This window comes from Hypoxylon trugodes, assembly GCF_022578975.1.
Source record: "Hypoxylon trugodes strain CBS 135444 unplaced genomic scaffold F4822scaffold_1, whole genome shotgun sequence".
NCBI classification, from domain to species: Eukaryota; Fungi; Ascomycota; class Sordariomycetes; order Xylariales; family Hypoxylaceae; genus Hypoxylon; species Hypoxylon trugodes.
In genome coordinates, this window is record NW_026250016.1 from 3141262 (window position 1) to 3165136 (window position 23875).

Consider the following 23875-nt stretch of genomic DNA (forward strand, 5'->3'; position numbering starts at 1 on the left):
CAATCTAGAAATCAAACGAACAATAGTATTACTGATCTTACCCATTAGAGCATCATAATAGGAGTAACTGTCTTAGCGCTTCCAGATTCACTGTGTAACAACCCCCTTACAGCTAGCCAGAGACATCAACATGACAAAGAACATACTTCAACCACACATCTCAGCAACATGCAGAAACAAGACAACATCGAACTTACACGATCACATATTCATGCACTTCACGCAGACCTCGTATTAAGAATAACCTTTTTCTTCTTTTCGCTCGCAACCCTACAAGCATTATACATCATACATGTACATACAACATGACCAACCTAAGCTTCCAATATTACTTACGGGCGAGGCAAGGGTATAATGGCCCAAGTCGGCCTCTCACACGCTCTCTCCCTCCTTAATATTCCCATCCCATCCCATCCCATTCCAATCAATCAAAAACTAAACACCTTCTCTAGTTGGTTTTGAAAACTTGCACTTCCAATTTTCCCCATCCCGAAAACACCTAGTTCGCCTGCCGTAGCTCGCCAACTTGGACCCGCTCAAACCCCGAGCATGTCTATTCGAAAACAGGTTAAAATGCATCGCAATGAATTTCGCTCGCATACCGCTTAATTTCGCACGCCGATGTGAGAGCGAAAAGCACACACATAACTCCAGTGGAAAGGTGTTTTGGGTCCGATGCTTTCTTACATAGCATAGACCTTTTACTCCTAATTATTCTCTCGGCCAAGAAGTCAAGTGAAGTCGAATAGACATGGTACGCGCTATCAAAATTTAGGTAGGTCAGTGTATGGAAGACAACATCCATGCATCATTGTAGGCACTTCTCTAGATGCCTATGAAACTGCACTTGGGCAGAATATGAGTGGTATCAAAAACAGGAAACCCGCCGCTAGAAAAACAAACAAATCCCAGTGGTATCGCAGTATATCGAGAACAGAAAAATAAAATAGCCCGCATTAAATTCCCCCTCAATGTATTCCCTTTGTTAAGTGTGAAGTAGAGAAGCCGTCGGGATTGCAACTTGCTATAGTGAAGAAACTCGCATGCTCATTTCGAATAAAGGGTCGAACTTCGAAGGGTAGTGAGGCTGAGGACGTATTGGTAAGAGTAGATAATTCGGTTCGAGTAGGTGGAGGGTGTCGATTCGATATTGCGATAATTTGGCCAGGAGATAGATAACATTTTGTGATCTTTTCAACTTTTTTTTTCTGTTTGGCAATTGTGTTGAGAAACAGTAAAGGAAATGTTGAAATGAGTGAATGAAGGTCGGTAGCTCGAGTGTAAGAAAATATCAAATGAAGGTGGGCGAAGCGCCATTGGCGTCTATCCGAGGGTGCAAGGAAATGGTGAATGATTGTAAGTCATATCTCCTGGCTAATATCGCATATCTTTCGTATGTTCCAGTATTCGGAACCAATTGGTCCAAGTCAGCGCACAGAACTACTGGGTGATGTTTGTCTGACTCCTTCGGTTCTCGCCAGATGCACGAGGTGAGATCTCAAGCAACTTGGCACTACCAGCGCTAAAATTCCGAGCATGGCCCTTGTCTAAGTTGACGCTTCTTGCCCTTTGGGGTTGTACAGGACTCTGGCCTTCCTCATCGTCACTATACTTCTCGAGATCTTTGTCCTCTTCGTCATCAAAGGTCTGAAGGAGTCCTTCTCGGCTTCGCATGGTGTCTCGATGGTGCATAACGGTAGGGGTTTGGCCGACTGCGCCCCACTTGGCTTCGCGTTCTTCGTCTTCTTCATCGCTACTGGGGCGAGCCTCGCCAGTGGACTTGCGGCGAGACTCTTCAGGGACTACGCTATTCATATATTCATCTTCGACAATATTCTCATCGTCTGACGCACGTTCTTCGGATCCACCAGAAAATGGCGGTTGGGTATATTGTTGTAGGGAATTCCTTATGCCTGATGAAGCTCGCTTCCTGCTGATGCGACCAGAGAGCCAAGACGCTTCCGAATCAATAGAGGCGAGCGACATGGATTGTGGTGCCGGTGAAGCTTGGACTTCGTCGCGCTGCCAAGAAATGGGGGTTGCTCGCATAGCCTCGTGGGACCGACGGCCTGAGGTTGGGGTATCATAACGCATTTGAACATCGTCGGGGATGGCTGGCAAAGGCTCGGTCGGTAAGGGTTCGGCTTCAGGGGACGCTACACGCGAATCTGGCGGGGAAATCGGTAGCTCGGGAAGATCCTCTCGGAAGCGAGACATAGTTCTCTTAGGAACGCTGGAGCTAATCTTTCGTGGGACAAAATTCGTGTGAGCCGGTGGAGGGCCAGCTAACATGGAATCTCGTGAAGTGTTCGAGAATGACGAAGGACCGCCAGAGTTGCGCCTGTTCTTTCCCCATTTAAAGAATGATCTCCATGGTCTCGAGGAGCCGCTATCCGATGCTCGGGACGCCCTAGATGCTCTGCCGCCGGACTCTGCGTACTCAGGCTTGGTGGGTGCAGGAGATGGTAATTCAATATCCATTCTCGTCTGGTCGGACTCCTTTGGTGATTTCGAGCGCGACTTCCTTCGAATGAAATCCAAAATTCTTGGACTCGAAGAGCGCGAGGAGGGTACATGTTCTGGGATAGATTTAGGAACAATTACAGACTCGGGAGCTTTAGCTGGAGTAGACGGCTCTAACGGAATGCTTTCCGTGCGGTGAAACTCATCTAATGGTTTAGGGGAATCCTCTCGTTTTTCAGGTTCCTCCTGTTGTCCGCTTTGTCGACGAGTCGAGTCATTAGATCGCCTTCTTCTCGATGATGTGATAACTACTGAAGCCGGGTCGCGTCCCTCGCCGGACGCTTCACGGCCTAAAACACCCCTTTCCAGATTTTGGGGTGGTGGAGTGCCACTTTTTGTGGCCTCAATCTCTGCTGCTCGTTGCTTCTCTGCTTTCCTAGCAAGACGCCTTTCTATCCTCTCGCGTTCTTTCTCCTTCTTTCTTTCCCTCCTTCGCTGGTCTCGCTCCATCAACTCCCGAAGACCCGACGCGTCCAAGTCATCTGCCAAGTCGTCGATCCTCTTGTGGGCCTTCAACGTTGCCTCGGGAATTGTGCCTCTATCAGCAAGCTTACGTCTTGTCGACTGAGACCGCGTTAACCCGGCACCAGCAGCCGGCCCGTAAATTGGATTCGAAGCACATCGTAGTGTCGGGCGAGGTGCGAGTGCTTCTAGGGCAGAGACCTTCCAAGAAAGTTGCTCGGAGTCTGATGACATGGCTGAATGAATAGAACCAGGGAGAGGTAACGAAATATCAGAGGGTTGTTCGTCCCAGCTTCTGTTCGGGCCTGGTCTAGCTCGTTTGCTCTCCCTTTTCATCGGGCGGCCTGCTGTCCACATATCCGTAGCAGGACGTACTGGCATAAATTGGCTCATGGCTTTGATTTCAGCTTCCCGATCATGGTCCTCCTTCCGTCGTTTGCTCGACTTCTTTCGTGGTAGAGGCTGACCCCTCCGCTTATTTCGGGAATTGTCATGGTGCAGAGTAGGTACTCGAGTTGCGAGGTCATCATTGGATCCATGATTCCTTAAAGCATCGTCCACAGCAGCCGAGTTGAGTGTAGGAGGCATTGACGCAACCGGACCTTTCTTAGTCTTTGTGACGCGCAAAGAATCTCGTCGACCTGGAGAAAAGCTGTAGGTACGGGGCCGCCGTTGTAACTTGTTGGGACCATCTCGCTTTCCTCTTGGGGCCTCGGGGCCTGTCGCAATATTGATGGGCTCGGTTTGACTTCGTGATGGCGGTTGGTATTGACGACCACGTCCCGTAGTATCTGCGTCGGAATCGGCGGCAGGTGTTCGGGAACGTCTACGCGAGCCCCTGCGACGGAAAGGCCACATAGCCATATTTCCGGAAGTCGAGGGTCGTCAATCGTCCTCGGCTATTGGAAATATTGAAGAGGCTATATCGCGTTTCGCGACTGGGGGTTCCTGTCGATGGTACTGGGTGATGATGGTTGTGGAATGATTATCGCCATGGGCGCGGATTAACTCGAATTATGCATATAATTAGTAAAAGGATCGAACTGAACGCTACCAGCCAATTCGAATCGTCGAAATCTAATGTCAATCAATTCATGCACCTTGTTATGGTGTGCTGGTCGAATTGAAGCAATCCCGAGGATATCGTCGCACTGCAGCAATCAAAGGGGTTATGGAACGCTGGATATATCGACGCCTGTCTTTCTGTCGATCGTTCGCGTTAAAAGACCGTATGCGTAGCGATTGCTGACAAAAGGGATAAAATTGTTGATATTAATCTTTTTTTTTTGTTGTTCCTTAGACGCGAATCGCTTCAATGCGTTTCCAGCGCAGGCATGAAGACGGAGTTTCGTTCGTGTTGGAATGCTGCGAGTTTTAGATTGGGCTCCAGAGCTAGTGGTGGTTCGAGGTGGTTCAACCTTAGGATTGAGGGACCTAGGGGACCTTGGGAAATACTAATAGTGGGAGGGGGAGAGACAAGACAATCACCTGGGTGAAATCGGTAGAGGGAAAACCTGTGGCGGTCGGCAGTGGGGAATTACTAGGTATGAATGAACAGCACAATGAACTGACACGGGGGAGGGTGGTAAGGGAAAAAAAAAAAAAACGATAAAAAAATGGGGGGGGGAAACCTTGGAAAAGAGGGAGGCGTCCGTTGGCGACTGCTATTTTCAGTCGGTGCGTGTGGCAGGGAATGGCCGATTAAATGGGCTTTGCGAAATGAAGTCACACCCAGGGGGGTTACCTAGGTACATTATTGTACCCTTGGGCTGAATGCTAACGGGCTGACGGGTATTGTGGACAATCACCTTTTGAGTGGATCCTTCTATAGATGATGTATACATTTGGGGATAGGCTACGTAATATGAAAGTACCGAATACGTCGTAAACACCCTAGTCGAAAGCGTTTTAGCTGACTTCCGTAAAGTCACCTGTTACATCCCATTAGGTATTCCCGGGATGTATCATTTAGTTGACCATCTACTTGTACCTACATTATGCATGTAACATCCGAATCGCTGACGGCCTGTCCTCTCTCTACGTTATGTACCAACCCAACACTGAACCTATCACCCCATCCGAATCCAATATCCTATTAGATATGGCGTTGTTGACAGGGAACAGATTGATGGAGAAGAACAATTTAGGTACCTGGTTAGATTTCGCAAACTCTCGGTTCGTAGAAGGGTCAAGTTGCGGATGTGCCCGATAGGAGAAGAGAGAAGATCCATTAATGGATGAGTCTCTGTTTAAGACTTACATACAGAATCAACCCTAAAGACGAGGGGTAAGAAGAATGTCCTCAACTTGTTCCTGGTATGGATCATGCTCTATGAAACAAGTCGTTGTCAGCTAGGAGGTACGTAGGGATTGCTTATTACATGCCAATATATCTCTAGTTTATACCATCTAAATGCTTCAGTTATCTTTAGTAATGGCACTATACCTAAAGCCTCTTGTGACTAACCTTCAACAGTTTAAGCGTAAATATCAATGATAGCATGGCGTCGCATAGCGCTGCGGTACTTGAGAAGTAAAGCCGGCTCTTCGTCCAGCTTAGCTCGAGAACGACTAGATGCTGTACATGCCTACATACGTACATGTATGCCAGTGATGTCAGGAACAAGGAATTGCAAGCAAGGTACGATACATAACCGTCGTAAACCTGCAAATTAACGTACCCCAGGTACGGCTTATGTTAGACGAACGACTTCGAAAACATACCATTACCCAGCAGATTTTTTCTTTTCTTTTCCGTAGCGGTCACTTACAAACCCTTTTTGTGGTAGCCTGGCACCCCCGTAACGAAGTACCTAGCCACTGAAAAGCACCGAGTTTTCCCCCTTGTCCCCAAAAAAGCTTCGCAGGGGCAGGACGGGACCCTTAGACAGTGGCACTTAGATCATCTAGCGGTACGGCTTGCCGCTTGGTCCATGCCAACTACATCCACTTCCAGACTCCGTATGATGACGGGCGACACCCATGTTGAAAAGTTTGATTTGGGTCACAGCACATCAGATAAAACCTTCTATGAACAACGACGAGCTCAAGGGGACTCTGTTGATAAGACGGAAAGGGACGTAAGTCTTGTAGCAATCTATTTCACGAGCCGTTCACGTCCATGGCAAATTAGCCTCCTACACGTGCCTGCACAACAATTGTGAGAGGTAGGAATAACAAAGATTGTAATGCTTTGACAGCCTATGCCAAGCGAATATCGGCTTGTTACACGCACGCTTGCAGACGCTAAACGCCCACCGCATCGTCCAGCGCTGTAAGCGAAGCGGGTTACTCTCGTACCTGGCAGATGTTACCAGCAAGGAACCTCGGCGCTGAAATACCTAAAATTGAGAAATGCCTTAAAGAGGCTCGTATTCAGGACCTTGCTAGGGGGGTTTCGCCCTCACAGACTTTGTGACAGAGAACTAGTGTTGTGACATGCATCTATTATTGAATTTCTCGTTCTTTTTTCCCATGTGCCGCAAGCATTCTTTAGTAACAACGGTTATTAGGTGTACTCGAATGTACCGCATTTCTGCGTCGTCATTAATTGGGAGGTAGTACAGTTTGTGCGCTACAACAAGGCACACTTAGCTTCGGGTAGTTGAGCTCTAGAATGGAAATGATAGACGCCTTAATGCTTGAATTGGGATGGTTGTTAGGGGCGGCCTATTCCGTCCCCTGCCTCCGTACGTCACCGCAACTGGAGATGCCGGATCCTCAAGTTACTATTTCGATTTCGTTCTTGCTTTTCTTTTCTCTCTTCACTAGTACGTAAGTAAAAAGACGCAAATGCAACTCGATATTGGCGATAGTCTGTTCGGCTCTTATTGCAAATCTGGATCTCTACCACTTGCATGATGCGGGGGTATTGGTGGTCACTCAAACGGTGCTACTCTTCCCTCTCGAGACTGACACGTAGAAGGTTGTGTGCTTGACACACGCATCTCCCTTGCGCCTGCATGCAAGAGAACGGTTCCTGGAGAGCTCAATGGATGATCGGTCCCAAACGTGCATCCAGATAAGGCCCCGTCCGGCTTCTTTTTCATGTGCCTCTGACTAGAACGGTATACTATGAACGAGGTAGTTGGCCGCTATCCTCGCTATTTACTAGAATTTACTGTAGGCGATTGGATGTTAGGTAGCTTTGATAAGATTCTGCATAGTCGCCGTTTCGCTCTAGCACCTCTGTATACGTGTGTATTGGTAGTCGAGCGAGCATTGTCGAAAACACCACTGTCATACACCGACTTTGTCTGATTGGATGTAAAATTCTGCTCCTGGCCCTGGCAATATGGAAATAAATGATTCGGGCATACGAATATCAAACTCGACATATACAACGAGGGGAGCTGATTGGGCGCTTGACAACCTGGCGGTGGAATGAGGCCCTGAACTGCTATATGAATAAAGCCGCATTGCACGACGGCGATTTATGATTCCTCATCGTGGCTGTAGGATCATAACTTTCGGAGCTGAATCTTACGTGTGTAGCCGGGGCTGGATTTAGATGTCCAGGATGTATGAGAAAGTTATGCTGCTGAGAATGCTTTCGAAACAACCGATGCCCGCCATATCAGCCATGTGAAAAATGGGGAGCCAACGATAGTCGAGAAGCATTAGGATGTTTCAAGAGGTATTTTAATCAACAGCCTATCGCGTGGCCGAACGAAGAGCACATCGCTAAGAACATCGTTAATTAGGATGATCTCCTGAACCATTCAGCCCAGCCGCCCCGGTATAAGGAGATTTCCGATGGAAGATCATTTGGAACCTGTCATAGCGCATAATAAATGATGACATCGCCACGCGGATCTCTATCCCGACCACCAGGGTGTCGACTGACGAAGAAATGTTGTCGACGATCTAGCAATCGTTTGTCGTTGAGTCCATTAGAAATAGCGAAGTGGCATGTACTCCAGCAATACATGTATGATTGAGATAGTAGACTTGCAGATTAGTGGCTCGGCACGTTTTAAGAAGAGTAGAATACAAGGTTAACCTAACCTTAACATTCAAGATTTATCCATGGATTCCGTAGAATCATAAGGTTGAAGCTACATAATTACAGGTACTAGCCTGCCTGTAGAAGGAGGGGCAGGTCGCTAAATTGGAGTGTGCATGGCATTTTTAACTAAGAATTAATCAGGCCAATTAGAATTGATTCCATAGCTGATATAATCTATTGTTTACCAGACCCACATAGCAACCATATCAAAACATCTCCAGGCTCTTTATTCTTTTTACTCTTAGCCTTATGGTCCACTATATTCAACCCAACCGATTGACGACCTGGAACAGATTCTCGAAATAATATCTCCGACTCCGCACTGAAGCTCTTTACGATCAAGAACGATACGAACTCCACAAAGCTTACGTACCTAGAGACGACCACGAATACTCAAATACCGTAATTATGGCGTACAACCCGCGAATGTCGATAATTCCGCCGTCGCAAACGCAGTCGGGGCGCACCCGCAAGAAGGAGGAAGAAGCGGACGCCTTCATGCGGTTACCGGATAGAGAGATTGTCGGATGCATAACAGACATCGGCATCCCATTTACCGTTGCCGACCTACAGAAGCCGAATCCTCTACAGGTCCAAATGATCTTCGAGTGGTTCGCCGAATTATTATTGAATGCGACGCGCGAGACCGTTCATCCTGCCATGAGCGCCGCTGCTGAAGATGTTTGCGGCGAGTTTGCCGATATTGTACCCCCCGACACGCGGGACCTTCTAGGATTCTACGTATCGCTGCGCAAATTGCTCCTCGAATGCGGTATCACCGACTTTAGCTTTACCGATCTATACAAGCCCACGCACCCGCGACTTGTCAAGATCTTCAGTTATCTAATTAACTTCGTCCGATTCCGTGAGAGCCAAACAAATATTATCGACGAACATTTTAACAGAGCCGAGCAGACTAAAGCGCGTATCGAAACACTAGATGGCGAGAATAGGGTTATGGAAGAAAGGCTAGAAGAGATGAAACACAACCGCGGTATGATGGAAGCACAAGTACGCGAGAAGACAGAGCGCAACGAGGAGTTGAAGAAGACTCTATTGGAGCTTCGAAGGAACCAAGAGAAGGTCGCAATGCGATTGGAAGAAGCCAAAGAAAAGAAGGGACAACTAGCGCAAAGACTCGAGCAAAAGACCGCTGATAAGATGATGCTTAAGCAAGAAAGCGCCAAGTTACGACCATATACTCTACAGAGCCCTCAAGCACTACAGACAAGCCTCACGGAACTCAACAATACTCTCAATGGGGATAAGGCACATATAGATTCACTCGACCGACGAGCAAGAGCACTCCAAACGTCAACAGATTCATTCGGGGTCGTAGCAACCGATGTAGCATCGTGCATTAAACTCCTCGACGAGATCGCCTCGGAATTATCCAAGGAAGAAGAGGAGAATGCTAGAAACGCCAGACAACGAGATGCATTATCAGAACGTGGCAATAACGTCAAGGAAGTGGAGAGAACAGAAGCATTGCTGCAAAGGCAATTAAGCAAATGGAATGAGCGTACGGAAAAGCTTCGCGATCAAAGCCGTGAAAAAGCCCAGGAAGCCAAGGAAAAGATGGAGGAGCTTCGAGCGCTACACAAGAAGTTGACGGAAGAACGATCAGCAAAAGGGACAGAAATTGAGAGACGAAGAGTCCGAATTGAACAAACTGAGAAAAAGGTATGCATATTCGAAATATTTACTCATTACTTCGAATGACTACTAACAATGGACTAGATGCTGGATCTCAAGGAGAACATTGAGAACGAGGTCCACAGCGCCTACGATGAGTACCTAAAGATGGAGTCGCACATCAAGCTGTACATTACAGAGATGGAACAGGCCATCTAATTATTCCATCCTGTCTATCTTTTCGATGTATGCATTATGAGGCTATTTCAAGATACCACGGGAGGCGTTGAGGTGTTCAAGATTGACCAAGATTAGGATCAGGCATATATCTGGCATCCCATACATAGGTTTTGCTATTATTATTATTATGATGATGATGATCATAATTTGCGTTTTGACCATCCAAAAGATCATATTCTTTACGCTTTCATATCATGGGTTTCCTCTTTATCCTCTTCGGAAGTTGTATCCCATAATCCACGCTGAAAGCGGAACCATCTTCTCATAACTCTTCCCACTTCTACAGTCCGGCCGGTCCACCCACCTTCCTCCGGATCGGGGCCTAATTTGCGGCCACCACCGCTTAGAAAGGGAACAGCTTCCTTTAGTATGTCCTCGAATGAGGATAAAGAATTGTGTCTTTGGGGCTCGATAATAATCGTCTGCCATGACAATCGATGGCCTAGTTCTACCAACGTAGCAGCAGAATTGCCAAGACCCTGCGCACTCCATTCACTAGTGTCTCGATGGATATCCAGGAACCCGTATAAGATTATGCGCGGCGAGTAATTTCCCGGGGGGTTGAAACTGGCTGGCGGTTGTGGGATCCTAGAATCATCGGGAGAAAAGACGGATAAGTAGGCGCGTAAGTGCGTGACTGTAGGGATGTAGATGACGCGGATGTGCCGCGACGTAGCTACTTGGTATAGTGGAGACGACAGCAGCCGATGCTGTTGCTTGATTTGGATTTCCTCTTGAATGACATCATGAGTATCTTGCGCATCGACGGGCGAACCACTTTCCGTGTATTGCTCAGCTGGAATTATGTCCTCCGCAGGGACAGTTTCTTGGTGTACATCGTCGGCAAGGGCAGTTAGAAAGTCTAGCCGAGACGAACATATAATAAGCGTAGTGGGGTGAGCATGGTGGTTCAGGATATAAGTGAGAAGCTCAGAGGGCAATGCTGGAGAGAGGAATAGGAAGGGTGCCGAAGACATGAATATTGCGACTTCATCATACCCATCGCTAGGACATGGGACGGATATATACCCAATAAATTTTTAAAATAATCATTCGCCCAACTTTGGCATATTGAAATTGAATTGAGCTTGAAGGTTTTAAGAATGGTACGTGGGCAGCTTTAGCCTTTGACGCTTAAAACAGATATTAGGTAATCATGACATCTCGTTCTTGGCATATATTACGCTTTAATAAAGAAAGCCCTTATACCTACGGTAGCGGGTGCCTTAATCTCTTCTAAATGCATACTTGTAGCGCGTTCATCGTATTTTCATTGCTTTATAGCCACTCCGCAGTCGTCAATAAGTCTATGAAGCAGTCCTACGGAATCTACAGACACTAAAAGCTACCCAGCGTATGCTAGTCTATCAGTAACTAGTAAAACAAGTCGCCCAGGGTCATTGAAACGGATCTACATCCTTTAATGGTAGAGCTGAAGTCGCTACATCGAGTGAACATGGTCCAAACCTGGCAGTATGAGGCGATTTAGTATACTATTTAAGCATGAGCGGACAATGACCCAATGATAAATACCTGTGACTGGTGACTGTTACCCGGTTGAGAGAAAGTTCGCCTGCTGCACACTTTCACTCTATTCTAACTATCGATATGGCAGCAGAGAGACCTACCGTTGTCATTGTACCTGGTGCATGGACTGTACCTGCGGCGTATCGAAAACTAGTCGATGTTTTGAAAGCCAAATCTTTCGACGTTCGTATCCCGGCCTTACCAACTAATAATGGGATTCGACCCCCAAATTCGTCTTTTGAGGCCGACGTGGCTGCTGTGCGAGCGATTGTAGAACCACTTGTCCAAGATAGCAAAGAGGTTTTTATGTTGATGCACTCCTACGGTGGCTCGGTGGGTACCAACGCAGTTGGGGGACTTGCTGTAAAGGACCGTCAAGCGAAGAACCTTCCTGGTGGAGTCGTACATTTGCTATACCTTTCTGCGTATCTTTTGGCGAAAGGTCAGAGCGTCTGGAAGGTGGTTGAGAAATCGGGAATAATGGAAGAAGTTAGACCACATATTACCTTCGAGGAGGATGGCACCTGGTTCCTTGGCAATCCTATTTGGGCGATGTATCATGACCTCGATCCCGCAGACCAGGAGGAGCAGAAAAGTCTCCTCCAAATACAAAACTTCTCGGCCGTGAAGGGCGAGGTAACATACGAAGCATGGAGAGATATTCCAAGCACTTATGTTTATACACCAGAGGATCGATGTATGCCTGCGTTGTACCAGGATATTTGCATTGGCAACACGAAGGAGGCTGGCATTCCTCTGAACGTTGTGGTTTTCGAGAACTGTGCCCATTCAGCATATGTGAAACATCCAAAGGAAGTGGCCGACATTGTTGTTAAGGCGTCGAAATCTGATTAATGTCGTGTTGGAATATCGTTTTTCACTTCATATCTGTTCATAAAAGGAGAAATAGTCTCAAAACGCGAATCAATCGACTCCTGAGGCTATGGGGAAGAGGAACAATGTTATTTTCCCTCAAAGGCGAGGATTGATGTCTGAAACAAAGAGGAAGGAGGGAAAGAATAGCATGAGCTGAACTGAATCTAAAGAAATGATTACATAATCATATTATGTCAGCGATAATATGCTGCTAAGCGACTATGAAACCTTGATTATGATACTAAGCACTATTGTATCATGTATCAAAACCATAAATAGTAGTAACGGGAAGACCCCGCCGAAACCTTAGAAGCTCAATAAGTCATTCAATGTTCCGACTTTCTCCCACCAGCGACGTCACGCACCCATTTAAATAAGTTACATACACTTTAATAGACCTAATACCACGCGACCAACGCAACAGCCTACGAGCTGGCTGCGCGTCCTTAACTACACTATGGAGTCTATCTCTCGAATATCTAATCTCCTCGAGAGCGGTAAGGCAGGCCATTTCTGTATATCATAATACATATGACAGACACTAACTTCGCTTTTTTCATAGCTCGGGAGCTCACTCTCGATGCGGCCCAAGCTGCTCGGAGCTCTCGTAGTACCACACGATCCCTACCTACAGAACAAGTGAAGAAACTCCTAGATAGCCGAAATGATCGTGAGGTTCTTGACGGATTACGGCGAGTTATTTCTGTACGAATACCATATTTCCCTTGTCGACTACTAGAGTTCTCCCAACTGATCGATCCTACTTAATCAGATGATGTACCGCCAACAGAGGACGTTACCATTCTTCTCTTCCGTTGTTAAGAATGTCGCATCACCAAATATCGAAATCAAGAAACTCGTATACATATACCTAATACACCATGCCGAGCAAGAACCCGATATGGCTCTCCTATCCATTAATACCATTCAAAAATCATTATCCGATTCGAACCCCCAAGTACGAGCGCTCGCACTACGAACGATGTCTGGAATCCGAGTCCCAGTTATCAGTCAAATTGTTTCGTTGGCTATCAAAAAGGGTGTGGTCGATATGTCTCCTCACGTCCGAAAAGCTGCCGCTCTCGCTATACCTAAATGCTACCGCCTGGAACCGAGCACTTTACCACAATTATTAGAATACCTGACGACCCTCCTAGGCGACAAGCAGTACTTCGTCGCGGGCGCTGCAGTCAGCGCATATATGGAAATATGCCCAGACAAAGTGGAGTTGATACATAAACACTACAGGAGTCTTGTCAAAAAGATTGTCGATATGGACGAATGGAGTCAACTTGCGATGTTAAGGATGATGTCTATATACGCGCGAAAATGCTTTCCGAGACGGACGAAAAGCGCCAAGGCTAAAGACAAATCAGCCGATCTTCAAGATTTCTACGGCGAAGGTGCATCAGATCCCGCATCAGAAGGAGAACAAGTGGTCATACTTGACCCGGATCTTGTTCTGCTACTAAACGGGATAAGACCACTTCTACAGAGCAGGAATTCCGGGGTAGTAGTGGCTGTGGCACGCTGTTATGCGGACATCGGCACTCCCGAATATACGAAGGCAGCTGCTGGACCCTTAGTTGCTCTCCTAAGGGGAGCACAGGACATCCAGCAGGTCGCTCTTTACAACATAGTATCCGTCTGTCTTTTACACCCGGAGACATTCGTCAAGCACGCTTCTCACTTCCTCGTCCGCGCTACTGACACCGCCCCGGTATGGGAACTGAAGCTTGAGGTACTTGCATTAATTTTCCCCCACAGTCCGCTACAGACGAAGAGCCTCATTCTAAATGAGCTCGAACACTTTTCCCGCGGGACGAATAAGTCACTCGTTCGTGAGGCAGTACGGGCCATTGGTCGCTGCGCGCAGGCAGATCCAGCAACCGCACCACGGTGCATGCGACTGTTGTTAGGGCAAATAACGAGTCTCGACGGTACACTAGCGGCTGAATCCCTAACCGTGATCCGACACCTCATTCAGCAGGATCCCCAAGCGCACGTGGGCACCGTTGTGCGATTAGCGAAGAACCTTGATTCAGCAACAGATCCACAGGCGCGCGCAACGATCATATGGCTCGTCGGTGAATTTTCTGGCTTGAATGGAGAGGATAATATCGCGGCCGATGTATTACGCATACTATTAAAGGAATTTGCGGATGAGTCTGAGATCGCCAAGAGGCAGATTGTCCTTCTCGCTGCTAAGGTCTATTTGCATCACATCAACCGGACAACCGAGGAGACGCAGAAATTGGGGGAGGAAAGCCAAGATCAACCTCCCCCGAATTCGGAAGACCATCCTATAGCCCGTCTATGGAATTATGTCATTCTACTCGTCCGCTACGATACGTCATACGACCTACGAGATCGTACGCGGTTGTACAAAGCGTTATTAAGTGTGCCCCAACTCGCTACCTTAACACTACTCGCACCAAAACCTGCACCTCAAGCGCCGAGCCCGTCGGAAACGCGGAAAGGGCTAGCACTAGGCTCCTCAGCTCTAGTGCTTTCTGCTGGTGGAGGTATGGGCGTACATGGCCTTCGCGGGTATGAGCCGCTCCCAGATTGGGTGGCAGAGGGCGCTGAGCCAGACCCGAAATTGCGCAACCAGGACGGAGTCCGAAATGAGTACGGTGAGGAGAAGCGAACCATACCCGCGGCACGTATTCTAGGGGATGCTACGCCGTCATCACAAGGAAGTAGGAGCAATGGGTTATCTTCCTCGGCAGCGGCTGGCACAGGGGCCAAGACTTTGGATGATTGGCTTGCTGAAGATGAGGAAGGGGAAGAGGAGAGCGAAGAGGAAGAAGAATTAGAAGAGGAGTCCGAAGAGGAAGAAGAGGACGATGAAGATGACAGTGACCAAGAGTCAGATGATGAGAAAGCTGAGCTAGAGGGATTTTTGAATCGTTAATCCCAAGCCATTGTTAGGAGTTTTCCTTTCTAATTTTTGCATACTGTGCGAAGGCATGCTGAAGTTAGAATTGTACCGGGACAGGTGCATTGGGATCTACTGCATATCTACATGGAATCGGCTATTAGAAGCATCGCTATCTAGAGCTTTTGTTTCTTGCTATCTTGCTATGTCTATCTAGGTAAAAAGCGAGGTTAGAAATGATCGATAATTGAAAAAATTACCAACATGCGAGATGTCATCGAAGAAATAATTGTGAGGCCATAATTGAGGCTTGTGCATCCTATTTCCATGGGAATATAGGCTGTTTAAAGCAAGGATAACTCATTCATCTATCAATGGGGGGTACTCAAGTCTATGATCGTAAACATCGCTATAGCATCTATGTATATATGTCTACCAGGCAATATCTTATAGAGAAGTAAAGCAAATATAAACCGCTAGTCCAATGCTAATTCTTGACCTGCTCAAAAGAAAAGCTCTCAACACAAGGATCTAATGAAATTCTATACGCTCAGAGCCTCCGTCTTCCGCTCTGTCTGTCCAGCCTCATCGCCCGATACGATAGGCTCGTCGGAGTTCGTCTTCTCAGTTGCTACCGAACCCTTCTTTCGTCGGAAGCGCTGGGCCTCGCGCTGAGCCATCGCGGGGAATAAGAAGCCCGGTGGGAAGAATGTTAGGAGGATAACTGGGATGACGATGCAGCTGATAAATTGTTAGTTGTTTGGTCTCTTATATCTTCACTCCTAAGTGGCAGAAGAGAGATGACTTACAATCCCTCAAGCACGACAAAACTCGGCTCATCCTGCATAATCGGGTTTCCCCAACCACCCGCCATCTCCGCAATACTATCGTCGCGCATTAGTACACATCCATCCCCAAGTTAGTAAGTCGGTACTCACCGGTAAATACACCGAATCAAAATCCCCGCATACGCGCCCGCAACAGCGTACACAAACATTCTAAACCTGCGATCATTCCAAGTAGCCAGTGCCTGCGCATCAGCCTGTCCGCCTTTAACCCACTTCCTAATTCTCAACCAATAATCCACACACATCACACCAAAGAACCCAAGAACCGCGGATTGTAACGCGATACCAGCGATAATCACGCGGTCTCCACTTAGCAGTAAATTCGGGTTATCATACCCGGCGGAGGCGGCTAGACTACCACCGATAGCTTGCAGGATTAAGCATGACACGTCGGCGGGGACGAAGATCAGGGGGTACAGACGTGGGCGCAGTCTTGAGAGGGAGGGGTTGAGGGAGAGGGTTATGTGTTTTAGGGTGAGGTAGATGGATATGCATATCAGCGTCGGCGCGAGGATGATGGCGCAGATTTGGGTCTGGAAGGCGCTGGAGTTCCAGGGGTTCGCGTGCAGGAGGACGCGGGCTACGTAGCCTGGTTATGGTTATTAGTATAATTATAACCAGTTTGTAGAAAATTGCATTGCGCATATCGAACGCATGCAGAGCAAAAACATACCAGCGAATTCCAGAATGCATCCAGCTGTGAGCGCAGCCGAGTATCCCCAAGTCCTCTTCCAAATTCCGGTGACGACTAGGCCGATGACGCACAGGCCGAAGGCGGCGGCGAGGAAGGCGTTGACGCCGAGGTTCGGGTAGTACCCGAGTACTGTTGCTTCGACTGGACACAGAGGGCCGACTTCTGTGCAGTGCTTGAATGATATATGTTGCGGTTGACCCGTGGAATTCGACATCTTGTCGAAGTTCTTTTACTAGATTTCCTTTCTCTTTTCCCCCTTCTTTTTCTCTTCTAGTAATAAAGTCTAGATATCTAATGTCGATCCGATTAAGGGCTTCGCTTTATAAGGGTTCGCGCCCTCGAGAGTAAGCGCTTATATATCGACGTTACAATAACTCTATCGCAAATGGAGGGGCAGAAATAAATAAATGTAAGCAAAATCTTAGAGAGCGGTTATAACAACGAGTCGTAAATAGGATATATTAAAAAGAGAGTAAAAAAAGAATACGACGTTAGTAAGCGAATTAGCAGTTGAATGATAAATTTACAGAAAATATGGGAGCCGCAATGAAATTAATGGACTAAAAGTATATAAGAAATATCCAGCGATCGGTTCTCCATCATGCCATCCATATATCTCGGTATGATCTTGTGTGGGTGGGAACAAAAGAACGTGGGTGCTGCGAAATGGATGGCGAATACGGGGAGATTGACCGTTGCGGAACCTGACCGAATATACGCTACCGACGAGGAGGTTACTACAAAGGGTAAAAGACGAGATAGCCTAGGCCAGCAGGGCCAGCAGAGCCCACAGCAAGCCGAGTCGCTTAGCGATCTGACAAGGCTCTAAGTGGGCTTCTAGAACGCCGATGCCCAGCTCGGTACGCCAACCGAGGAAACGAAACATCATCCCGCTCCTCAGCTATTTAATATTTCGCCATCATCTAGGTGTAATCTAATGGGGGGTGTTAGTTCTTGGCGCATGGGCTGAGTGATCGTTTAGGTAGTTCGATAGGGTATTTCACCTACCGAGTTAGGCACACCCCTCAGGGTATATCAGAGAACTTATCCGCCCGAGTATTCACTTGAATATGACCAAGTATACAGTTAATCATGATAGATGTTTGTCTGAATGGGACGAGAAGAATAGCTAAGTGGCCAAATAGCCAGTCAGTCTAGTTCTGAACGGATACGAACATGACTAGAATTTGGAAGCGTTCAACCCTCATGATGCTAAAAGATGAAAAAGATTGGAACCAGGAGATTAGAAAGGATCCATATTTCAGGCGGAAGAGGCAGCATCCGGGACGCTACGGCCTTAGCCTGCATCTCCGGCCGCCATCCGATCTTGGGATTCGGAAGCAGCACATCATTCGTTAGTTTGTAACTGCCTGGATACTAATGATCATATGTGTCGATTGATATCATACTTAAATCAATCATAGAATGATAGATCAGAATAGTTACGAATTCTACCAATATGTCACTAAATTGTAAATAAATCGGATAAGATGGGATGGTATCATCGAATTGGATTAATTTTATTCCTTACCACCAAGGAATCTATATATGACAGAAAAGTCTCTCCCTTTACATGTCGATGTCTGTACTGCCTTTTCATAGACCTCTTTCGCTCGATCGCCAAGTTCCAATTTAGCATCAGCATCATTTGCAGCTACAATGGCAAGTTCCAGATCTTTCTTCATCAGACTGATACCAAATCCACCAGAATAGTCACGGCTAGCCGGTGCACCCTCAACCACCCCTTTCACGGGGTTGTTGATTTCACTCGGCCAGCATTTACCAGTGCTAACATTGATGACATTGGCTAACGTTTTGGGATCGAGTCCCCATCTGATACCAAGGTTCATCGCCTCGGCTGTTGCGATGTTATTTATCGCGAGAAGGTAGTTGTTGGCCAACTTGGCGCTAAGCCCATTGCCTTGAGCGCCGCAATGTAACACTCGCTTCCCCATTCGTAATAATGGAGGCTCTAGTTTTGGTACCAAACTATCGGGAGAACCCAACATGAAAGTTAGTGTACCTGCAGTAGCACCTACGACTCCGCCTGACATCGGGGCATCGACAAATTGGCCTTGATTACCTTCCACAACCCATCTGGCGACTTCTCGGGATGAAGAGGGGTCTATCGTCGAGCAATCGATATATAGCCTGTCTTTCCTGGGCAAATCCGAGGATAGGATTTGGCGGAACACGCCTTTTACATGAGATGGTTTAGGTAACACCGTAATGACTATATCCTGTAGGGCCTCAATTAGTCTTCAAGGCCCAACATCGGGTTGACAAAACAATAGAGTTGTATTGAAGTTTCTTTCAGAGGATTGGCTTTAAATGTTTAAATAATCACAGGAAGACCGGACGAGCCGGTCCCAACTTAGATCATAGATAGAACAATTTATCTCATCATGTGAGGAAGAGGGAAGTAGGTAAGGATATCAGGATGCGAACGTACCGCTTCTCTTACTGCATCGTGTGCGTCATGGGCCTGTTCAACAGTAGCACCGCCAACTTGAGCTATCTCTATTTCCCTTACTAAACGTTTTGCCGCATCAGTATTGATATCGAATAGTTTAATAGAGTCGCTCGGTGAGAGTTTTGACTGGAGGTTCTTGGCCATTGGATAACCCTATATTCATTCTCATTAGTTTTGCTTTTGATGTGCGTTTATAGAATGAAACTCGAAGTTTGTGACATACCATTTGACCTAGACCAATGAAGCCATAGTTCTCTAACCGACGCGGCGTTGCTGAGAAAGCTCGCCGTTGAGCCCTATATAAGCTTCGCGTAACTGAATGAACCCTCATTGTAGAAAATGTAGTTAAGATGTATTTCAATCGAATCAACAATCACTCGTGATTTGGGTGCACACGCGAAAGAGTGGCCTGGAAGCATCAATTGGGACTTTCTCCAAGCTCTCCAAAGGACCTTCTAGTAGAAGTCGCGGGGTACATGGGGGTTACCCGAGGACCTACGAGAACCGACCATTGCCGGTTCTAAGCCTCTCCAAAGAATCCAAGAGCCACAAAGTTGGTCCAGTGACCTTCAAATGGGTCAAAGGGAAGATCTTTGATTATAATAAGGATGTTAATCCATATTATGGTAAATCAATTCCATAGCCATTCCTAGATGTCTTTAATCTAAACATTAGGAATTTATATGTTCGGGACAAAATCCGATTTTTCTGCTGGGATTGAAAAAGGTGAAATTGGCAAAACGAAAAAATAAAAATGAGTTTGTGAAAAATTTTCTTCTTCATTGGAAATGAGAGCTTGGACCACTCAGTTAAAAGCAGTGGACCCCTAAAGATACCTAGGTACCGCCTAAGCTCCTTATCCTTTAGCTGCTACTGTGTTGGGGGGGGGGGGGGGGGCATTACGGCGGCATTAGGGGAAGCTGCATTCCAGAAGGTAGCACTAAGATAGGTAGCTAGAGCTTATGTATCACAACATCCTTTGTTCTCTCAGCAGCATATATAGGCATTCAAAAGACCTAAATCAATTCCGTTTTATTGTAGTCCATCGTACTTCTGATCATACAATCATGTAATCATTTAACTCTATAAAGGTCACTAGCATGAATTAACGAATGAATTTTCTCTTTTCATTATGAAGTTTTTGGTACTTGTAGAGCAAAGCAACTTCTCCATTATCAGGAGAGGTTTGCTAACAGGGGGTGGATGGGTCGGATGTATACATGAGCCATTTCATATAGCTTAAGGGAAATCAGAATCAGAACAGCCGACTCTGATCAACTGTGGGGGTATGTGCAAAATCAACAGACAGACGAGGAACCTAGCTTCACCAGCGAATACAAAACCCAGCAAAACCGTCCGGGCTCATTATGATAAAGGGGGAAGCGTTATGGGATGGTAGTTGGTTTAATAATCAAGACTCAAGGATGAGAAAGAAGGATATATCATCCTAAAATACGCCCATAACATACGGGATGAGAGCACTAGGGGGAACGATTAGCTTAACACAGTTCAGAGATCGAGAGAGAAAAAAACTTACCCGACTGCGAGGGTCGCACTGAGACCCATTAACGCCCGGGTTCGAACACGTTCCTTTCTCTTTTGTACTTCTGTCTTGACCTTCTTGGCTCTGGGTTCTTCCGGAACTTCGTCAGTCTTTTCCCCTTCCTCGTCTTCATCCACAGCAATTTCGTCGGCCTTTCGCTTGCCCTTCTTGCTCGAGCCAGATGACGACGCGGCGGTTTCTGCTGCGGCGATTCTCACCATCTCTTTCGCCTCTTCTACCATTCGGGCGGCTTCTTCAGCACTGGGCTCCCCACTAAGAGGAAGTTCTAGTTCAACAGCAGTCTGCGTCGTTTCAACACCACCGTGGAATTCAACCTCCTGGCCAACCTTGACTTGTACCTTAGGTTCCTCCTCGGCCGGCGCAAAGACAACAGTAGGCTCCTTATCAACAGTCCTGATGGATACATCTTCGGTAGCAGCAGTGGATGCGGTATCATCATCCGTCTTAGCACCGTTTGTAAGGGGTTCAGCCTCCTCCTTTACAGGAAGGACCTCGGCGGGAGACGACTGAGGTGCGGCAGCAGTAGAAGCTTTGGTTGATCGTTTTCGCGGAGAGGCAATAGCTCGCTTCTTCGTAGGGCTGGCTGATCGACGACCTCGCGTGCTACGAGGGAGTGATGACGGAGTCGGCGGCGCAAGAACAGGCTGGGTTGGCAGAGCGGCCTCAAATTTCGGCGGCGCGGCGATTCGCTTAGGAGGGCTGTCTGGCGGGTTTGTAATAGCGATATCGGCCGGGTCCAAAAGAGCGCAGATCCAAGGAGTAACCCGATATTCTTCGGCAAGAGCCAACGCTTGCTCAGGTGGGATCCAAACATTTCCAGCTGTCTCTTCATGGCTCGTGGTCGGCAACGACTTGATATATCTTCGCTCTAGTTCCTCTTCATGCGCATCGGCATAAGGAAAGGTTGCCTTGAACATACCAGTCGCGGAGACGAATCCATCTTGACTGCGACGCATGAGGAAGTACGAGTTCGGAGACGACTTGAAGATACCCGAAGTGATGCCCTTAGGCAAAGGAGCTCGTAGGTGCGCATAATCGAAGACGCCTAAGCTCGCGGGATCAACATCCCCTACAGTTCCTGCCGCAACCATCTTCGCGGTCAATTGGGTCTGGCCCAAGCGTCGGCGCGAGACAAGCTCATGATCTAGAGAACAAGTAAGCGACACGAATTAATAGACATCAGATCCAGTGTTTTATTACAAGGAGGTATATCCTCGGTCATAAGAGGGTTATGTTTCTGAGGCAGGTGTCTGTACGACATTTTGAAGAATTTTTTTATGTTCTTGGGGGAAAAAACGCGACCGAGTTCGACGTCTGGGCTGAAGGCTCGTATTGATTGGAGTAGCGACAAACGGCCAACGATAAGCGTGACCGGAATTAAAAAGGTACTTAAAAAAAGACTGCGGCTGGTCGTAAGGGTTAGCAGTTGCTCGATATCGAGTCGCGCGAAAATGCGATGCGATGCGATATGATGTCGCGGGTCGCCATTAGGAGCGCGAGCTTACGGGTCTCGAATGGGCGGGTCGCCAGGATGGATCTCACTCACGTTATGCGAACTTCACTAGAAAAAGGAAGATTAGATTATAATAAAAGAAAGAGTACACTTAAGATCCAAAGATCTTGAGTGCGAAATTGAAGAATGGATGAAACTAGAAATTCTTTTTTTTGGACCACCGAAAATATTGAAGAGAAGACTGATGGAATTGTGACACGCGGCGCAAAAAGATCCTTTCGGATTTTTGAGGCGGATGGGATGTCAGGAAAAGGATAAGGTCTTGGGAGGGAGGGTAGCGAAGAGGAAGGGAGGAAAGCTGGGGGGAGAGGGTCCCGTTCGAGTTCGCGTGCTGCTTAATCGAGCTTGTCAGCAGCAATGATTTGTCCACTGAGAGCAATCGCGAAATAGGGAATCGATGAATTACCTCGAGGGGTTTAGCGGAGCCACTTTTACAGTCCGATGTCCAATGGGAGATAGCCTACGAGCCTGCATCGAACAGGGGATATTAAACTCTTCTAGGTAGTACGGAAAGAGCTCGGACCAACAAACTATTTTCCAGGTACACTTGTACAAATTATATGAGGTACGGAGGTACGGAGTTCACTTTGACGCTGCGCTAACGCGGAAGAGGGATCGCGGGATTACAGTGTAGTGGTACAGTATAATTATCTTATTTCACTTATTTCACTAATGTACCTAATCATATCTAATCCCTACCCCGTAGGTCACAATTCTCAGCATTAAAAGAGGATATCTTGCAACTCTAGTTAATACAATACATGGATGTCAATTTATACCATGAAAATACCTAGGTATCCGATTTCTCGGTATCTTTTCTATTAGTTCGCTTCATCTACCGTGGTCTAGGAGCCGCAAGGCTGTAATATCCTTTGTTCCCCCACCTCTATAAGTAAACTGGTAGGGTTGACAATATCGATTCAACCTGTAAGAGTAGTAGGTAACAAAGTATTGTTACTTTGTATGGACACTTCATTGGTATCTATGTAACCGGCCTAACAGTAGTATGTTTCATCGATAATCGAAGCTATTGTCACATATGCATGTTCGAGTTATATATCGGAATATGTGCCTTGCGTTTATAACATCATTTGATACGGTCGACACCACCTAGACCATCATTGATACATCTATGGGTCTTCATGTTGTATGAGAGTTACAGAAACCTCATCAGTACTGGCTAGCTTCGCATAGTTGTGCCTGACTAGATAGAGGAGGGTGTGCAGCGTTTTTATTGTCTAGCATGACTGACATGTCCAATTTCCAACTACATGTGTACATGTATGAATGTACCTAACATTAAATGCATGGCTCTATCTAGCGATCCCGGATTTGCCCATGGATGTCAGGCACCATCGAGTCGACATCCCTAAAGTTGAACAAATATGTGCGTACATATGTGTGCAAGGCAAGCGCGGCTTTGACACTGCAACATAAGCAGAAAGAGAAAGAGACAGAAAGAAGGGAAAAAGAGGAAAGAGAGGCCTGGGCCGATCAGACGGAGTCGGGTATGTGAGACGAGACCCCTCAAAAGTGCTGGCGCCTTCTTTAGCCCCGCCGCACTTGACCTGCATCTTTGAGCCACAAAACGGCCAGAAGCCCCCCGATTCTGTGACATCGTATCCATCCCA

At 47.0% G+C, this 23875-nt stretch overlaps 8 protein-coding genes across 8 annotated transcripts; 3 read left to right on the forward strand and 5 right to left on the reverse strand.

Moving 5' to 3' along the window:
* Positions 1–1122: 1122 nt before the first annotated feature.
* F4822DRAFT_33036 (uncharacterized protein) lies at positions 1123–3957 on the reverse strand. The gene has a single exon (XM_051455637.1). It carries the CDS (start codon positions 3847–3849, stop codon positions 1441–1443), a length of 2409 nt encoding a protein of 802 aa, XP_051319761.1. The 5' UTR covers positions 3850–3957; the 3' UTR covers positions 1123–1440.
* A 4236-nt stretch (positions 3958–8193) lies between these two features.
* Positions 8194–9947, forward strand: F4822DRAFT_33062 (Nuf2 family protein). Its single transcript, XM_051455639.1, has 2 exons — positions 8194–9676; positions 9734–9947. Exons 1-2 carry the CDS (start codon positions 8402–8404, stop codon positions 9845–9847), a joined length of 1389 nt encoding a protein of 462 aa, XP_051319762.1. The 5' UTR covers positions 8194–8401; the 3' UTR covers positions 9848–9947.
* F4822DRAFT_33063 (uncharacterized protein) lies at positions 9948–10961 on the reverse strand. Its single transcript, XM_051455641.1, has one exon. The coding sequence runs from the start codon at positions 10843–10845 to the stop codon at positions 10048–10050; it is 798 nt and encodes a 265-aa protein (XP_051319763.1). The 5' UTR covers positions 10846–10961; the 3' UTR covers positions 9948–10047.
* A 159-nt stretch (positions 10962–11120) lies between these two features.
* F4822DRAFT_386710 (alpha/beta-hydrolase) lies at positions 11121–12458 on the forward strand. The gene has a single exon (XM_051456734.1). The coding sequence runs from the start codon at positions 11477–11479 to the stop codon at positions 12248–12250; it is 774 nt and encodes a 257-aa protein (XP_051319764.1). The 5' UTR covers positions 11121–11476; the 3' UTR covers positions 12251–12458.
* Positions 12459–12629: 171 nt separating this feature from the next.
* On the forward strand, positions 12630–15771 carry F4822DRAFT_33138 (ARM repeat-containing protein). The gene is made up of 3 exons (XM_051455651.1): positions 12630–12768; positions 12834–12976; positions 13044–15771. Exons 1-3 carry the CDS (start codon positions 12729–12731, stop codon positions 15186–15188), a joined length of 2328 nt encoding a protein of 775 aa, XP_051319765.1. The 5' UTR covers positions 12630–12728; the 3' UTR covers positions 15189–15771.
* Positions 15442–17101, reverse strand: F4822DRAFT_33083 (RTA1-domain-containing protein). Its single transcript, XM_051455644.1, has 4 exons — positions 16674–17101; positions 16091–16589; positions 15962–16036; positions 15442–15893 (listed from the first exon to the last, which is right to left on the reverse strand). The coding sequence occupies exons 1-4, from the start codon at positions 16906–16908 to the stop codon at positions 15695–15697; spliced, it is 1008 nt and encodes a 335-aa protein (XP_051319766.1). The 5' UTR covers positions 16909–17101; the 3' UTR covers positions 15442–15694.
* Positions 17102–18174: 1073 nt separating this feature from the next.
* F4822DRAFT_386717 (putative 3-hydroxyisobutyrate dehydrogenase G6G8.5) lies at positions 18175–19930 on the reverse strand. Its single transcript, XM_051456735.1, has 3 exons — positions 19391–19930; positions 19147–19320; positions 18175–18934 (listed from the first exon to the last, which is right to left on the reverse strand). Exons 1-3 carry the CDS (start codon positions 19496–19498, stop codon positions 18215–18217), a joined length of 1002 nt encoding a protein of 333 aa, XP_051319767.1. The 5' UTR covers positions 19499–19930; the 3' UTR covers positions 18175–18214.
* Positions 19931–20183: 253 nt separating this feature from the next.
* F4822DRAFT_386722 (DNA-binding domain of Mlu1-box binding protein MBP1) lies at positions 20184–22604 on the reverse strand. Its single transcript, XM_051456736.1, has 4 exons — positions 22278–22604; positions 21932–22137; positions 20705–21875; positions 20184–20648 (listed from the first exon to the last, which is right to left on the reverse strand). Exons 2-4 carry the CDS (start codon positions 21990–21992, stop codon positions 20615–20617), a joined length of 1266 nt encoding a protein of 421 aa, XP_051319768.1. The 5' UTR covers positions 21993–22137; positions 22278–22604; the 3' UTR covers positions 20184–20614.
* Between the last annotated feature and the right edge of the window lie 1271 nt (positions 22605–23875).

Coding starts and splice junctions, on each gene's coding strand:
- F4822DRAFT_33063 (XM_051455641.1), bottom strand. CDS start 10,845: ATGTCTTCGGCACCCTTCCTATTCCTCTCTCCAGCATTGCCCTCTGAG.
- F4822DRAFT_386722 (XM_051456736.1), bottom strand. CDS start 21,992: ATGTCGTACAGACACCTGCCTCAGAAACATAACCCTCTTATGACCGAG. Junction 21,876..21,931: donor GACCGAGGATATACCTCCTT/GTAATAAAACAC, acceptor CTTGTTCTCTAG/ATCATGAGCTTGTCTCGCGC. Junction 20,649..20,704: donor AGTGCGACCCTCGCAGTCGG/GTAAGTTTTTTT, acceptor CGTTCCCCCTAG/TGCTCTCATCCCGTATGTTA.
- F4822DRAFT_33062 (XM_051455639.1), top strand. CDS start 8,402: ATGGCGTACAACCCGCGAATGTCGATAATTCCGCCGTCGCAAACGCAG. Junction 9,677..9,733: donor TTGAACAAACTGAGAAAAAG/GTATGCATATTC, acceptor ACAATGGACTAG/ATGCTGGATCTCAAGGAGAA.
- F4822DRAFT_33083 (XM_051455644.1), bottom strand. CDS start 16,908: ATGTCGAATTCCACGGGTCAACCGCAACATATATCATTCAAGCACTGC. Junction 16,037..16,090: donor TTGATTCGGTGTATTTACCG/GTGAGTACCGAC, acceptor GCGCGACGATAG/TATTGCGGAGATGGCGGGTG. Junction 15,894..15,961: donor TTTGTCGTGCTTGAGGGATT/GTAAGTCATCTC, acceptor ACAATTTATCAG/CTGCATCGTCATCCCAGTTA.
- F4822DRAFT_386717 (XM_051456735.1), bottom strand. CDS start 19,498: ATGAGGGTTCATTCAGTTACGCGAAGCTTATATAGGGCTCAACGGCGA. Junction 19,321..19,390: donor TCATTGGTCTAGGTCAAATG/GTATGTCACAAA, acceptor GAATGAATATAG/GGTTATCCAATGGCCAAGAA. Junction 18,935..19,146: donor ACGATGCAGTAAGAGAAGCG/GTACGTTCGCAT, acceptor GAGGCCCTACAG/GATATAGTCATTACGGTGTT.
- F4822DRAFT_33138 (XM_051455651.1), top strand. CDS start 12,729: ATGGAGTCTATCTCTCGAATATCTAATCTCCTCGAGAGCG. Junction 12,769..12,833: donor ATCTAATCTCCTCGAGAGCG/GTAAGGCAGGCC, acceptor CTTTTTTCATAG/CTCGGGAGCTCACTCTCGAT. Junction 12,977..13,043: donor GATTACGGCGAGTTATTTCT/GTACGAATACCA, acceptor CTACTTAATCAG/ATGATGTACCGCCAACAGAG.
- F4822DRAFT_386710 (XM_051456734.1), top strand. CDS start 11,477: ATGGCAGCAGAGAGACCTACCGTTGTCATTGTACCTGGTGCATGGACT.
- F4822DRAFT_33036 (XM_051455637.1), bottom strand. CDS start 3,849: ATGGCTATGTGGCCTTTCCGTCGCAGGGGCTCGCGTAGACGTTCCCGA.